The sequence below is a fragment of the Pelodiscus sinensis genome, chromosome 17, assembly GCF_052426305.1.
Source record: "Pelodiscus sinensis isolate ZL-2025 chromosome 17, ASM5242630v1, whole genome shotgun sequence".
In the NCBI taxonomy this organism is placed as follows: domain Eukaryota; kingdom Metazoa; phylum Chordata; order Testudines; family Trionychidae; genus Pelodiscus; species Pelodiscus sinensis.
Genome location: NC_143068.1, coordinates 20,851,893 through 20,868,344, shown reverse-complemented (window position 1 = coordinate 20,868,344; position 16,452 = coordinate 20,851,893). Strand labels below are relative to the sequence as shown.

At 38.4% G+C, this 16,452-nt stretch overlaps 2 protein-coding genes across 13 annotated transcripts in view; one reads left to right on the top strand and one right to left on the bottom strand.

Annotated features, from left to right (window-relative positions):
* Window positions 1-2,611, top strand: part of BCAS4 (breast carcinoma amplified sequence 4) — a 105,166-nt gene extending 102,555 nt beyond the window's left edge. Inside the window, exon 5 of the mRNA XM_075901199.2 lies at window positions 1,962-2,611. Within this exon, the coding sequence (XP_075757314.2) occupies window positions 1,962-2,063 (102 nt within the window). The 3' untranslated portion in view covers window positions 2,064-2,611. The remainder of the gene's footprint in view (window positions 1-1,961) is intronic.
* Window positions 2,612-10,074: 7,463 nt separating this feature from the next.
* The window catches only part of ADNP (activity dependent neuroprotector homeobox), a 64,117-nt gene continuing 57,739 nt past the window's right edge, over window positions 10,075-16,452 (bottom strand). For all 12 annotated transcript variants that reach the window (XM_089769677.1, XM_075901194.2, XM_075901195.2 and 9 more), the window contains one exon: window positions 10,075-14,272. In XM_089769677.1, the coding sequence (XP_089625803.1) occupies window positions 11,141-14,272 (3,132 nt within the window). In that variant the 3' untranslated portion in view covers window positions 10,075-11,140. The remainder of the gene's footprint in view (window positions 14,273-16,452) is intronic.

Genomic DNA, 16,452 nt, shown 5'->3' with positions numbered 1-16,452 from the left:
CTGCAAAAACGTGTAGTGTAGACAAAGCCTGGATGTTGCTGGACCAGAAAACCCCAGTGGTGGAGGAGCTGGCAGATGGGAGTGCAGCTGGGTGCAGGACTGAGGTGCAGACGGATTGGCAGCTGGGAGTCCAGCTGGGGCTGAGAGCAAAGCCCAGTGCCAGCGTTCAGGAGGGGAGCCCAGCTAGGTGGCTGGCAGCCCCCAGGAGAGCTTGGCTGCATTGTCCTTGGTCGGGCAAACTCCCTCATTTGGAACTGATCAGATCCTGAGGGTGCCAGACCACGAGTTCCAACTGTAGTTGCAAGACCAAACCTTTGAATAAGCCTGCTGGATGAGTGGACAGAAGGTAAGTAGGTGCGTGGAGGGGCTGGTTTAGTACTTCAGATTGGTGGTGGTGAAGGAGCATGCACTCAGATGATATGGTCTAGCTATCTATAAGTGGTCTGTTCACAACTTTTTGGAAATCAGTCTGGATTGCAGAAGATGAACCAGTAGAGAACTGTGGAAATTAACTATTGCGTCATATTAGTTTCAAATGTTTTAGACAGTCTTTGAGTGGGCTGTTTGGTAGCACACTGAAAAGGAATAATGAAGATACAAATCATTGCAAGAGAATGGCTTTAAATAAAGGAGCAAATTCACTAAAAAGCACAATTTGGGGAAGATTAGAAACCTGCATGCACCTTTTAAGACCAGGAGAGTCTATGTGAAGTTAAGTTGTATTAATGGCTCATTAGCTCCCTAACATTGAGACATGAAAGCTAGGAGATTTGACCAAAACTGCAAATGACGATATACTTAAAACGTAAGAAAGAATAGTCTTAAGAGGGAGGCATCAGTGTCCACCATGATCTGGAGTAGAATGTGAACTGAGAATTCCTAGCAATAGAGTCTAAAAGGTTTGAGAATGAAAATGTTGGCATTCTAAATTCTGGTGGAGAATTGGGGTGATAAAAATGACCTGCACCCCAACACATTTTCTGTTTTAGTACCAATAGAAATGAGAAGATTGGAATCAAATTCATAGGTGGTTTCAAGATGTAGAGCAATATTGCAATAAGAGACCCACAGTCAAAGCTGGCCAGCCTCAGCTGACTGGGGTTCACAGTGCTATGAAATTGCAGTGTAGATGTTCAGGTTTGGACTGAAGCCTAGGCTTTGAGACCCCTCCCTCTGAGTCTCACAACCCAGGCCCCAAGTCCTAGACCAAAAACCTATACTGCAATTTTATATCCCTATGGCTGTCTCTAAACTACATCCCTTTTCTTGAAAGAGGGATGTAAATTAGACACTTTGAAATTGCAAATAAAGCTGGGATTTAAGTTTCCTGCACTTCATTTGCATAATAGCAGCCGTGGTTTTTTTTAAACGGCTTTTCAAAAGAAAAACAGCCGTTTTATAGAGGGGGCTCGATTGAAAAAGGGTTTTATTTTTGCTCGATCCCTAAGTGGCGGTTTTTCTTTCAAAAAGCTGTTTAGAAAAAAAAACGTGGCCTCCATTATGTAAATGAAGCATGGGAAATTTAAATCCCGGCTTCATTTGCAATTTTGAAGTGTCTAATTTAAATCCCTCTTTCGAGAAAAGGGATGTAGTTAACAGCCTATGAGCCCAAGTCAGCTGATTCATGTTCTGAGGCGCAGTACTGAAAGTTAACGCCACACAGGTATTAACCCAAGATGTACAACTTCACTAGAAGCTGCACCAGCTCAGGCCATACCTTCTCATTCGTCCCCATTTTTCCCCTGATAGAAGGACAGACACTTCTGGAAGCCACTTCAGTTCCAGTCTTTCCTCAGGCATTGTGTGGGAAAGGGGGAAAGTTCTGCTGTTTGGTGCATAATATGCATTCTGTGTTTGTAGGATAACAACAAATTGACATCTTACTTATGCCCGACTAAACATATTACCAATGGAATTCTTTTCAACGGCAAGTTAATTTTTCTCCCATGTTCTCATTTCAGAAGCATACTCCAGTACAGCACACATATGATCTGCCTGAACTCTACAGAACAGAAGATTATTTTCCTATGAACTACATAGGTACAAAGTATAAAAGCCACTAGTATCTTACAAGCAGCTTTTTAGGGAAACGTTGACATTTTTTCATGTGATTTGTTGTGATTCATATTTTGTCCTAATAAAAACTTGAGAATTATACTACAAGCTAAATGTATAACAGTGATGGGAAAAGGGTGGCCTATAAGGTTTATTGTATATGCAGGTATCACACTCATTTTAATGAGATCCTAATCCTCTGAAACAGTGTGCCTGGGGAAGAAATGTAAATGTAGTTCAATATAGATTTGTTCATAGTGGTTTGAAATATGGAGCTGTTTTATGCTATCACTGAAAAATATATAAAAACTCATTTTGTTTACATACTCAAAGATTGTAAGGTTGCAGATTGCTGTATGTTAAAATGTTATTTTCCTCTCGTATGTGATATGTTACATTATAAATATTAACCATATAGTCTTTAGATGATATTTCATATCAGTAGCCTCCACTGCTTTGAAAATTCATGGCTGAGTAACTGAAAAATACAATCAGCTTCAAAGGCTTTTGTGTAATGTAATCGGAATGGTGTAAATAAATTTCTGCCAAGCTGCTATGGACCCTCTGATGTGAAGTTTTATAATGAAGCTCCTACACAGCCCGGGCCAAAACTTGCTGTCTTCTCAGTTTTTTCCCATTGTCCCCAACCCAAGTCTAGTGAAACAAAAGCAGCAGTTGGCTGGGAAGAGTGTTTGTGACTGGTGTTTGCTAGAATAAGTGGTCAGAAATGTAGGATAGCCAATTCCGTAGAAAGTCTCACTTGCAGAAATGGGGGAGAACAGGGAATGTATCATATCAGATTTGTCATTTCTGATCATTTGCAAGTTATGTGTCTGTAAAATGCGGTACTGTATGCGTGAAGAATGTGAAATACAGCAATCTGGCTACAGCAGCTTTATCAGCTCTAGTATCTGAACACATTTGTGAAATACTAAAGATGGCAGGTACAATACAAGTCGTATGTAAATATAGACTTAGAATATAAGTGAGGCTACCTGTATCTGATCAATCATCAACACTAGTGTTTTGGGTGGGAGTATGGATTTAAGTCACCTCATTATCCTGTTGGTTAGTGGAACTAGTGATGAGATGTTACAGTACTGCAGGCCATATCCAAAAGGACTCTGTATCATGCAAAGTTGATGATCCTGTAAGCCTGTTGTAGAAGGCGTACAAAACAGTAGAGTGCCTGTCAACTGATTAAAAAAAATTAATCACAATGAATCATGCTATTAAATAGAATACAATTTAAATATCTTTGTTTTTTACATTGTGAAACACAGGTTAGACAACTTTGGTCTGGGACTCTCTAGTCTGGCAACATGCACCAGAGAGCCCCAGACACAGAGATTGCCAATGGCTGGGAAATCAGCCGGTTTGGCTGCTGGCAGCCCGAGAGGGCTGGCAACTGGGGGCCTGAGTGGGACCAGTGGCCTGGTCTGGCAAACTCCTGGTCCCCAGAGTGCTGGACCAGGGAGGTCCAACCTGAAATTGATTTCAGTTGTAACACAAAATACATGTACAGTGCTCACTTTAATTTTAAGTATTTGCACTGTAAAAAAAAAAGTATTTTTTAATTCAATTCATACAATAATACAATCTCTACCATGGAAGATGAATTTACAAGTGCAGAGTTATGTACAAAAAACCTGCATTCAAAAATGAAACACTGTGTAAAGCTTTAGAGCCAAGGTGTCCAACACTCTAGCCTAGGGGTGGCCAACCTGTTACAGACAAAGAGCCAAAATAGTGGTGGATACGGCACAAAGAGCCAAGTGAAAAAAAGTTTTTGAGAAAAAAAAAAAAAAGTTTGTCCTTTTAAGAGCAGAGTAGCCATTGCTCTTTTAAGGCGGCCATTTTGAAGTCTGCACAGGACACAGCAACTCTAGCCATGTCTCTTTCAGAGGGGGCATGTCGGTTCTTCGCAGAACCCCTGCTTTTGCAATTGGAGCACCAGTTGGGAAACACTGGCCTAGCATAAAGTTGTTGACCAAAAAAAAAAAAAAAAAAAAAACCACCCCACCATGCTGCCCCTTTACAAGCCGCAGGTGCAGGAGCTGCAATTTTTTCTTTGAAGAGCAGCACTAAGTGGACTTATAAGCTCTAAAGCCATGATGTCCAACCTGTTCTGAAGCAGTAGCCACTAGACTACTGCTCTAGCACGTGTGGCTAGTTTAACTCATGAGGTTAATCGACTATTCAGTTAGCTGATATTTAACATCCCTATGTACTTTCATGATAACAGAGTACAAGTACTCTAGTGCTTTAACAGTGCGATTAATTTTGAGTTCATCACATGAGCTGTGGTTAATCAGCTACTCTAATTTGTAATTAATGAGACTGATGTTTAGATAAAAATCGTCAAAAGCCATGTATATTATACCCCAAAACCCATCTCTACTGGGGTTTTAAAATTGAGATTTCAGCTTTGTCTAAATCTGATCTAATAATTCTTTGAAATATTAGCATTATAAAATGCATACTGTAGCCCTCTGACATGTTGACTACTGAAACATCGATTGGTTAGGATATAAAACATCTGGACCCCCCCAAAAATAATAAAAATCCAAGGTACCCTAAACATATTGTCTATTAAATATGATTACAAAAAAGTGTTTAATGTGGTTGCTGTAAGAGGATGTTCAAATATCTATCCTCTGCTTTGAAATTAAAAGGGTCAAACAATTTAATTCATAATTAGCTATGACAATTAGTGTCTAATAATACTCTTTAAGTCCCAACATTCACAATATACAAAATTGTGTTCCAAATATCAATCATAGCTATATTTACTGCTGTAATGGAAAAAGCCTTGAAAGAAGATATCTGATCGCTGGAGTTTGGCCTATTTTACAGGCTATGGCAGGTAATACGTTTTACAGAGAGAAGACAGGAGTGCAAGTTTTCACATGCATTTTTCCCCTTTTCATTTTAGTACACATTTGTTAGCAAGATAATGTTGGTAGGTCACAAAAGACCTCTTTTCTGGAGATGGCCTGTCACTCAGCATAAGGGCTTTTCTATATGGGAACTTAATGCGCAGAACAACTAGTGTGTGCATTTAAAGTGTAATAAATATTCTGTACTAACTCCCTGTGTGGACAGACATACTTAATCCACAAATCATACAAAGGCTCTCTGAGTGGAAATAAATGCCTGTCCCCAGACGGAGTTAGTATAGACTAGTTATTGTACTTTAAAATAACACCCTAGTTTATTCTGCACTAATTTTCTATATAGACATGCCCTACATCTCAATATTTCTCACCTACTCAACCTATATTGACTGCACCTTTATGTAGTTCCCCATCAAGTAATGATTTAATTAAGGCTGTTCTAGTTCTCTTTTCATCAGGCCAAATTCTTGTCTCCAACTCTCCAAAGACATGCTTTCTACTAATTTAATAGGGCTAAGATTTAGTCCTCCTACTTTAAAAGGAAACATTCAGCTTATCAGTTAGTAGTTTCAAGTACAGCATATGCCTTTAAGTTTGCTGTGATATTTAAAAAGAAAATAACTCTCCTAGCACATTTTGTAACAAAGATTCTACCCCTGCTGTGTGCTAGGGATGTGAAGGACTAGTCGACTAGTCACTCCCCCCACTTCCCTCCCCCCCCCCCCGATTGCTGCCTCTATCAGATAGAGGAAGTGGGGGGGGGAAGTGGGGGAGAAAGGAAGGGGTACATCAAAGAGGCAGCACCGCTTAAAGCCAGGGGCCAGACCCCGGACTCCACATGGCGCTGACGCTTTGAAATGCCACATGCAGCCCAGGGCCAGCTGGGGTGTCTCCCAGGTTACACACGACGTTTCAAATTGGCAGTGCAGTGTGGAGCCCAGGATCAGCTGGAGACAACCCTGCTGACCCCAGGCACCACGCAGCGCTGCCAATTTGAAACTCTGTGAGGAGCCCACTTCAAAGGCAGAGGTGCCCTATCAACTACTTAACATCCTTACTGTGTGCAAGACCTATATGAACTTGGAAAACAGTCACAATTTATTCTGCCCAGTTAGCATTCAAACAAGAGAGATCTGTCTCTGGTTGGGTTTTACAAGTAAACTACAGTAGGCAAAATATTTAAAATAACTTTCCAGCAACTCCTATAATGTGCTGAACTACGAACAGTGAGGCTCTAAAATACTTCCAAGCCCAAAGTTCAACTGTTTCTGCAATTGCAAGTTATAGATCTGCTTCAGCCACGAGTAAGAATGCTATCCTACTATATACACCATCAGTAAGTCAACACTTTTTGCAACATGAAAAAGCAAATACTGGGGTGAATGGGTGGATGTAACAATACACCACACTGCTATTATGCATACTATAGCAATTCTTCTCCGAATATTAATCTAGGACAAATAAAATCTTAAATCTGTGAATATGTACCTTATAACCTCACTGGTTTATGATTAAGCCAAAAGTCACAATGAACGTGAGCATTAAATCTTGTGTAATCTTTCAGTACTTTTAACAGCCTGTTAAACTGCAGTGCATATACTTCTGAAACAGCACATATAAACTGTTGGGTTTGCACTTGAGCGATACTTAAAGGGTTAATACACAACACAAAGGAATAAATGTACCAAGACTGGCAAATGTATAATGAATGGCAAACCTTAAAAGTCTAGCCCAGTAGCTCACGCTTCTCTTCTGGAAAGAACAGTTCAGTTACAGCCAACAAACTTTCATCCAAACCAAACTTCAGGGAGAGGGAGTTAAAAGCTAACTTTGTATCGCACCTCTTCAATTCATTTTTAATGTAAGCTCAATATAGATCAGTGTCCTAAAAACTGACATTAAACATACATGAACACGAGTATTAAAACAGGGCCATACAAAACGCTAATGTCCCCAAATTACTGGCTTTTATTTCATTATTCATCTGCAAAAAGGACAAGTAATGGTCAAAAGTAAACTTAAGAGTTGTACCTGCTCTTACTAGATTCCGAGTTATGCAGCCTTCTATCACACATCCTCTGTCTGCAGTCAGTAGTAGCAGGCTACATCAGCACAGACATTTTTTAAATTGAAGGGAATTTAAGAATTCATCAGCACAGGGAATTGTTTTAAGGGAAAAAGCTTAGCCCATAAGTATCAAAACTAACAATGCTTAGCGGCTCTTTGGAGGAGTGTCTTAGTGATCCTTCTGAAGCCCTCTTGTGGGATAAAACTACATCATAGCTTCTAGACAGATTGAGGTATATACTGAGCTTATGTCTACACTACCACAGAGAGTTGACCTAAGGTATGCAACTCCAGCTGCATGATTAACATAGCTGGAGTTGATGTATCTTAGGTCCAGTTAAAACAGCCGGGGGGAGGGGGGGGTGTCGTCGATGGAGAAACTCTCCCATTGACTTACCCTACTCTTCTTGTCAGGCATAGAGTACAGGGGTCAACTGAAGAGTGATCTGCAGTCAACTTGGCAGGTCTTCACTAGACCTGTTAAATTGACCACCGGTGGATCAATCTCAGAGCTTCAATCTTCGCTTTAGCGTAGATGTAGCCTAAATAGTCGTTTCTCTCTTTCTTCCTGGGATCCTAGTAGGCAGAGTTCACTTTAAGCCTCACAACATGGCTGCGCTGCAAGCAAAGCTGTAATGTCAGTAACTTTCTTCCACATTGTGACAGCATTTACTTTTTTAAAAAAATGTCATCTGATAACTCAAAAAAATTAACTTAAGTCAATACTGAATACTTCTTTATTGGTCCTTTTCCCTCTGCCTCCAGAATTCCCAAAGCTGAGTAAAACCTTGTAAAGAAAAAACAAATCTTGGGATCAGCTTCAGCGAACTGTCTTCTAATGTCTTAAGAGTAGACTTCAGGTTTCCCCCCTCTTCTCAGACCAAACACAATTTTATTACAGATCATTGGAATGACAGTGATTAAGAGGTAAGTATCATATGTCTCTCTGCTAAAACAACCATTACTATTCATTTTCAAAAGTCAAGTGATATAATTTTGAATAAAGGCATTTAAAGCTCTACAAAAGGTTAGCTATACTACACAGAGCTTCCTGCAAATGTAACAATTCTAAATATTTCACATTTGTTGTCAGACTTGGATGGCTAGAAATGGCAACTCAGATGAGGAGGCTGCCTCAGGCCTTCAAGCCCTATTAGCTATACATTTTTATTTAAATGGATATCAGCTTAGAATTACACATTAAAGATGAATCAGTTAGAGAGACTGCATCACTAAATGTGTCAAACACATTCAGAAGATACCCAAATCTTGTTTGGAAAAAGTTTATACTACAAGTTTTTACATTTATTCCTGGGGAATGGCACTAATACAACAGAAACTGTTTACAATCAACTGAAAAGAATATGGAACTCAGAAGAGGCTCTCAACCTGTTTAAAACAAACCATCCAGTTCACTAATTATCTTTAAAAATATCTATCCTGCTGAAGCTGGTAGGAACAAACATACCTGGAGACCCATGTGCACAGTGTCCTTTGGAAGGGAAAGAGAAAATAAGAAAACTTATACCATCCCATTGTCCAATCAAGAGTCTTTCTTTGAAACAAGTCATCACGTCTGCTTCTATTGATCAACCCATCATCCATGTAAAAAACACTCTGAAAAGTTAAAAGGATGTCTGTACTGCATTAAAAATACAGGTGACTCAGAGTTGTGGTGCTTGGGCTTAAGTGCAGACATGGGCACAAGGTCCCAGAGCCAGGCTCCAGCCCAGCTGTCTACACTGCCATTTTATAGCCCTGCAAGTCTGAGTCAGTAGACCTTGTGTTAACACCATATGTTTTATAAAAGTGAAGAAGACACCTAAGTAGTCAGTGACACCAAAATTAGGAAAGGGGTATAATACATTTTCAATACACAGACAGTATCAATACTTTCAGCTTAGGCTTGTGTGTCTCACTTGTTCATCACATCACTGCTTTTCTACATCTATTCGTTTACTATGTAGATATATGCAGGTTTCTGCCCAAGATGCTTTAAAACTTTAGAACCAAATTCAGAATGATTATTTTAAAATATTTCCTTTATGTACACTACTGTGAAAAGCTTCCACATAGAAAAACTGGATAAGTTAAGCTATTTTTAAAGTAGTGATGACTTGTTTCCTAGGCACATCTCACAATATCGTAACCAACTTTCATCTATCTATCTATCAATCAATCAATCAATCAATCAATCAATCACTGGTTGCAGATGTCTGCCAATATATCCTGATTATGCCCTTCTTGCTAACAGCATACTGGGCAACAAAATCCTAAAAAGCAATAAGAAATTAAAAAACACATTGTATTGTATGCACTTTCAGCAAATCAAGCTTTAATTTGCCCATATGTGAACAAGTCTTGCTCTGAGCACACTGAACTTTTCTTCAAGGAAAGATCACATGAATGAAATCCCAGGACAAAAGGAAAATCCTTGTTAGTTATTGCCACTGTACTGAAAGACAGGTTTGAACTCCTTCATTCAAAATGACTAAGATTAACTGTGCTGTTTGTATATGGGATTTATTCTGTTTCTTAAAAACTAAACAACAGCTGCATTTTTCCAAGAGTTTCATATGACAGAAAAGTCTGTTTTAAGTAGTCAGCACCTTCACCACTACCCCCCACCCTTCCAAAAATATACCTGATGCCTCAGAAAAAGGCACAAAAGATTCTAGATAGAAAAGATTCTTCCAGTAAGCTTGAACTTCAACTTAATCGATGACTAAAGATAAGGAATGAAAAATCATGAATGCGGTGGTGTCTTTAGATTCTGCAGCTTTTGTAACTAGTGAAGCAATTCAAGTCTATTTCTATGCTATTGTTCCTAGTAATAAGTAACAGAGGAAGGTGAAAGCAATAAACTCACTGGTTAAGTTGATCTTAAATAGAAAATGTTTTAAATTTTCCCATAAGCAAATTAAATCAGTATATCTGGAACGACAGCACCACAACAAAAATTCCCAGAGCTTCTTTCTATAGGGGTCTATGTAACAAAGCACAATTTAACAAACAATGATATGGCACTATCAATAAAGCAAATGTTTACATTAAGCACAATACAGCAATTTATTTAGATGCTTAAATGAAGAATACAAAGGGAAATAAAGATCACAAAATTATACATACTACAACAGTGTGTCATATATTAGATGGTATAAATGAATACAACACCTTGTTGGTGTTAACTAAAGATAAAACTAAATATCCAAAATGCAGCATTTTTATTTCTGTATGCTGCTTCAACACAATACACTTTTATACATATCTAAAAGGTGTCAAAATTAGTAGCTGCAAACTTGTTTCTTGCATGTGATTTTTTTTCTTTTTAGCTTAAAAGATTTCAGAAAATGACTCTGAAATACGTTTGTCATCAGTTGTAATGTCAAGGATATTCAGAACAAGAAAATTCTATAATACAATAGAGTCCAGATATAATTTTATGTTGCTGGCCTCAGTTTTGAGATTGTACAAGGTTATGTGCAAAAACTAAGTCTGTCAAAATTCATACTATAGCAGTTTCAAGCTTTTGCTAGGTAAACTAGATACAGCATTTATTACACAGCAGGGCAACACTAAAAAAGAGAAACAAATCTATGATGGGTACACAAGAACAATTTCATAAGCTTCACTTGAATAGGTCTAAAAGACTGTACAAATATACATTTCAACTATTCAGAATGATACATGAAAAAATCAATTTCCCCATAGTCTACTATACACATTGAACTGGTAGCTCTTGTTGGCCCTATACTACCATGTGAAAAAGGGTAATGTTTAAAAAGACATACATCTGAACATATCCAAGAGTGAAATAAATGTTGAAAATGCAGATAAAGTAAACCTCTGGTTTTCTTTGTGTGCATTCGGGAGCCACCAGCTTATCTGTTTCACATTAAGTTACTGTGCTCATCACAGCAGGTATTCTCAAGCAAAATTAGCCAACAGCATACTTAGGAATAACCACTGGAATAATAGTGGCTACATCAACCACTAGCCAGATGACCTAGCACTCAAAAGGCAGTACCAGTTAGAATGAAGCTTAGCAGTCATATTGAAATAAAAGTATTTAGACAGTTATAGATTGGAGCATATTTACTGATGTGTTTGAATTGAGCAGTTTATGCTTGCTGGCTACTCAACTCTACACCAGTTAAGTTGCTATGCATTGGTTCTGCTACACCATCAGTCACATTGTCAAACTGATCTCCATCTTCGCTGTCAATTGTGCTATTCTGCCATTCCATCTGCTGATTTGACAAGCTCTCCTCAATTTCTGATGCATTTTTCCATTGTGACTGGTCCTTAGACCAAAATTCTTCTACTTTTCCATAGGAACTATTCTTCCATTTTGATTGCTCTTCATCACTTTCAGATGCAACCCTTTTTATTTCTGCAGCTGGTTTACTACTACTAGCATCTTCGCTCTGGGATGATTCATCTGTCCAAGCTTCTGGTTTCACCTCTGATGTATTGTCTTCGAAGTCAGAAACTCGCTGAGAGCCAGATCCACTTTCAGAGTGTGAAGCTCCATCTTTCCATTCAATGGCATCATCTTGATCACCTTCACTATCTGAGGCATCATCTACCAGTTTAATTGGTTCGTTGACAGAGTGAATTGCTTCATATTTTGAGCCTTCCTCCTGTTTTTGGTCTGATTTCTCCAGAGACTGTATGGTATTTTCATCAGCAGTCTCCTTGGATATGCTGTCTTCTGGATTTTCTATTATGCTATCTATAGAGATTTTACGACCAACATCTGAAATTGATTGACCAAACAGACTATTGCTTTCATTAGATTCCTCTTCTATATTTTCGTAACTGTCCGAAGAACTTTCATCATCTTTTTCTAGGTTTATTTTTTTATCAACAGTTTTACTAGCATTGACTCTGGAATTCTTTTCATCATGATTTTCAAACAGCCATTCAGCATCAAAATCCATTTCATGTTTAACTTTGTTTAATTCTTTCATGTTAAAACCAAGCAGCACACCGGGCTTGTACTTTTCACAATCTCTAACACATTTCTTTCTTTTGTTGCTAAAATGTGAAGCAATATCCGATTTCCATAGCCATAAACTAGCAGCCAGCTTTTCAATTTCTCTTCTACTGGGATATGGTTGCTTATTGAAATATTTTGTAAGAAATGTTTTTCTGGCTTCATAAGAATCATCTTCATGACCTTTAGGGTCTAGCGCTAAAATTACAGGTTCTTCAGGCTTCTCTTCAAAGGCAGATGGCGAGTCATCATCATCCATTTTTCTTTTCTTCATCAGAGAGAATTCCATGTGTTCGTAAGTACGTTTCACAGGTGCCACAGCTGGAGACTGATTAAGCCGAGATGGAGCATTAACTTTGTCTTGACCATTTTGGGTCTTCCCAACCCCTCTGCAGTGAACAAGGTGTAGCGTTATAGTTGAAGCAGTCATATTACTGGTATATACACCAAGACAATGAATGCATTTATATGTTAGCTTTTTCTCCACTGGATGAACTGTTTGAATAACCTGATGCCTCTCCCTTAAGTGATGTGCAAGTGCATCAGAGATGGGTCCTTTTAGGATTGAAAAGCAAAGAGGACAGAGTGTTTTACCCACATCTTTTTTGTAGGGAACTGCTGCTTGAGGAGAACTTTTCACAGGTATATCTGCCTTCTCCTGGGTTTTCGGCTGTGGTTTTGGAGGAACAGGAGGAGTATTCTGAGCATGATAAGCTACAGATTCAGCAGGGGCATCTCTCAGATTGTAGGTGGTTACAAGTAGATGTATATTAGTGTGACTACCCTGCTGCAAAGTCAAATCAAAGGTTAAAGTGGAATCTGTTTTAGGTCCCATTTCTTCATCAACATGAACCATTCGCATATGAGCAGCCATCTTCTCAACATCATTGAAAGTTGAACGGCAGTATGGACAAGACAGTCCATGGATTAACATATGATTAAGCAACGTATCAGTGGGTAGATAGCGATTACAGTATAAACATTTGCTAGTGAAATTGTGTATTTTCATTATATAGTTAGCTACTGCAGGCACCTTTTCAGCCTTGTGCTCCTTTTCAAAGTGAACACTGTACACGTTTTCGGGAAACAGCTCATTACAGATTGTACATATTTTCCACTTTTGTGTTGATGAAGTATTGACAGCAGAAGGACCTGTAGCAGCCACAGGAGGCTTTGAGCCAGATTGACCTAATATTCGTGATGCTGCCTGAGACTGAGATAATGATGTTTGTTTCAACTGGGCTGATGAAAGAGAAGATGAATTGGGAGACTGAAGAGAATACCTTGCTGGAGCTTGTGATCTCTGCTCCCCTCCAAGACTATAAGGCCTTCCATTTCCACTTGGTGAAAACTGTTTCATTGTTTGAGACTGTTGTGGAATAGAAACTGGTGTATTACCACTTAAGTTTAGCCTTCCCCCCGGCTGTCCAACGTAACTTGGTGGTACTGATTTGACTCCATAATTGTTCTGTTGTAGGTGAACATTTGACATCATATTCACTCCTGCAGAATTTAATGTAGGCTTTGGTATAGTGAGTCGATTCATCATCTGCTGTGATGGAAGAGACCGGACATTTCCAGGGGAAAGGGGGCCCATCCTTTGAGGAAGTCCCATAGGCTTTTTATCCTGTGGTTTTGGAGCTATTAGCATCAAAGGTTTGGATCTTGGAACCACTACATTAGTGTGCCCTATCATTGCTGTAACCTGATATCCTATACGTTCATGGTCTTCAATAACATGCTGTACTAAAGCTTCATATGACTTCGGCATAAAAAGGCATCGTTTGCAGTGAATACTACCCTCCTCTCGGGTACTGGAACTTAAGGGAACTGCACCATTGAGCGACTTTTCACCTGCCTTTGCTACATAAGGTGCAGCAACATGCTGAAAATGTTCCCTGTAAATGTGCTTTCTAACTATTTCATATAGAGGATCTCGGTAAGTGCACTTCTTACAGTAATAAACAGCTTGTTCTACACTGTCAGCCTGCTTAGGTTTAAGGCTATCATGTTTGTTTTTATCTTTAAAAGTGCTGATGCCTCCACTTGGTGTATTGGCATTTGGAGCATGAAATATTTTAATGTGCGTTTCCAAAGTCTTTTTGTCCGCATTGAAAGTACAGTAGGGACAATTAAGAAGAATCCTATTTTCAAAGTCTTCGCTATGAACATTCCGGAAGTGACTTTTATAGGCTGAAAAGAACTTCGACGAAAATGGACATGCACTGCAGCAAAAGGGTTTTGTCCGATAGTCCTTAAAACAAAGAACAAAACAAAAACTAGATATCAAAACCAGGTTTTTTTTAACAAGACATTTTGCATAAGCAACACGGATATCATGGAATTTCAGCTTGTCTCAGAGACCATCACAATGGGCAAGACCAGCTTCAACTCTGTCATTAATTTGGAATTCACATTTTTTGGCCTGTAAATCAGGTAATTAGAAGTTTAATTACCAGATTGCACATGTAAAATGAAAGGTGCCAATTTAGAGGTCACTTTGAAAACACAGCCCAGTGTCTCATGTTTATAGTTAATTCTTAAAAATATCAATCTTTCTTAGTAAGGGAATGGAAACAATGCTGTCAGGTTGCAAGCAACCGTTTACCAATATCTTTTTCCAGAAGATGTGGACATGGCTATTAGAATGGCAATGATCTATTTGTTGATAAACTCACAGAATGAGGCTTTCAGGCCAAAAAAAATCACTTCAGATCAAAGTGTTTCACTAAATATCTTTAGAAATTCCAGTGAGCTTTAATTCAGTCATTAGCAACAATTAACAATTTTCTTTTAATAATGTACTTAAACTTTCTAAAGTGGTGTAGTATTTTGAAATATATACTTTTTAACTGCCTCTTCCAATGTTATGGCCACACAAGCCTAGTGCCTCTCTTTGTGTTATATATCTTACTCACTTTTGAGACTGGAGCAGAAATGAACAGGTTAGCTCCACAGTCCTGTTGCTTCCAGAAAGATTAAAGCAACATTATTCAGGGCACAAGTAAAACAATGTAACATAGGAAGTAGGGTTGAGCATACAAATTATGATGGAGAAGTTATTTTACAAATTTGGCATGAAGCAGCAGGAATACTCATTAAAGAGAAATCAAACCCCAAATGGCTTTTTTTAATTGTAATGTTTAATTTAGATAGATAATCATGCTATCAATAATACTTGGGAAGTGGAGCTTCAAGCAACCAGCTCTTTTCTACTGACCAAAGTAAAGTTTTAAATTATTCAAAACTCACTATGGATCAGGAAAAAAGGGGTTTGAAATATTCTGCTTTTTACATAATATCATGTAGATCTTTCATAGTACTTTTCAGGGTCCCCCTGCTTCCCCTAAATTGTAGCAGCTTTGAAAGGGTTGCAGATGCAGTGTCAAGTGTTACAATTCAAACTGAAATTAAACTATTCACTATTCATGCCTATCTTTTAAGTCAGTCTGGCATTTCAAAATAATTTAACATTAAATAACTATGAAATTTAAGGAACAAATTATTCCGTCTGTGTACAAGAGAGTAGGTGACCCATGTGTATTTCTGGCCACCTTCTGAAGCCTTTGATATTGGCTATTGCTGGAAACAGGCCCCAGAATTAAGAGTTGTTTGCTTTGATATAACAGATCGTGTTGAATATATTAGAAACAGGGAGAACATACTGATGCTGTCAGGGGCATAGCAATAAAGGAACTTTGGTTTTACAAATACCTGGCCAATGAGCCATCAAATAAATTTTGATGGTGAGCAATACCTGATACTCACGCCACCTGACTTCATAAGTAGAATTTTTACCATGTCCCTGTTTCACTAATTTTATTCAACTAAAAGTGGAGGCTATCATAGAATCAAAAGTGAAGGGCTTCGTTAAATTTGTTTAGTCAGTAGAAATAGAAGTCACTGTCAGTTACATCCTTTCCTTCCATTTCTCCTAGTTCAGATCAAACCTCCTTAGCTTCAAGTCAATTCAGAAACATCTAAAAAACAATAAATGAGATTTCCAACAACACTGCCACTCTGTTCAGCAGCATTTAACTACGTGTGCCCACATTGAACAGCCTCTGACACAGATGGGTTATCACTGAGTCCTCAGAGATGCAGCAGACAGCTGAAAGCTATGGCTGTGCAGAGAGCAGCAATTGAATTAATTCTACTTAATATTTTCTGAATTCATCAAGAAAACAGATGGTGGAACTGAATTAGGAGAGGTAAAGCAAATCTTTTAGTAGTAGTAGGTACAAATAGTTATATTTTTAACTGGAGGGATGGTGAGCTTGTGTGGAGCTGGAAAAACAGGATGGCAACTTTTTTTTTAACTCAAGTTTGTCATAAACTGCAAAAATAAACAGGTACTTAAGTTTCTGAACAGTGCAATTTCTAATTCAAATAACTACTTGGCTCAGCATCCGTTTATCCCAATTGAGCCTAGGA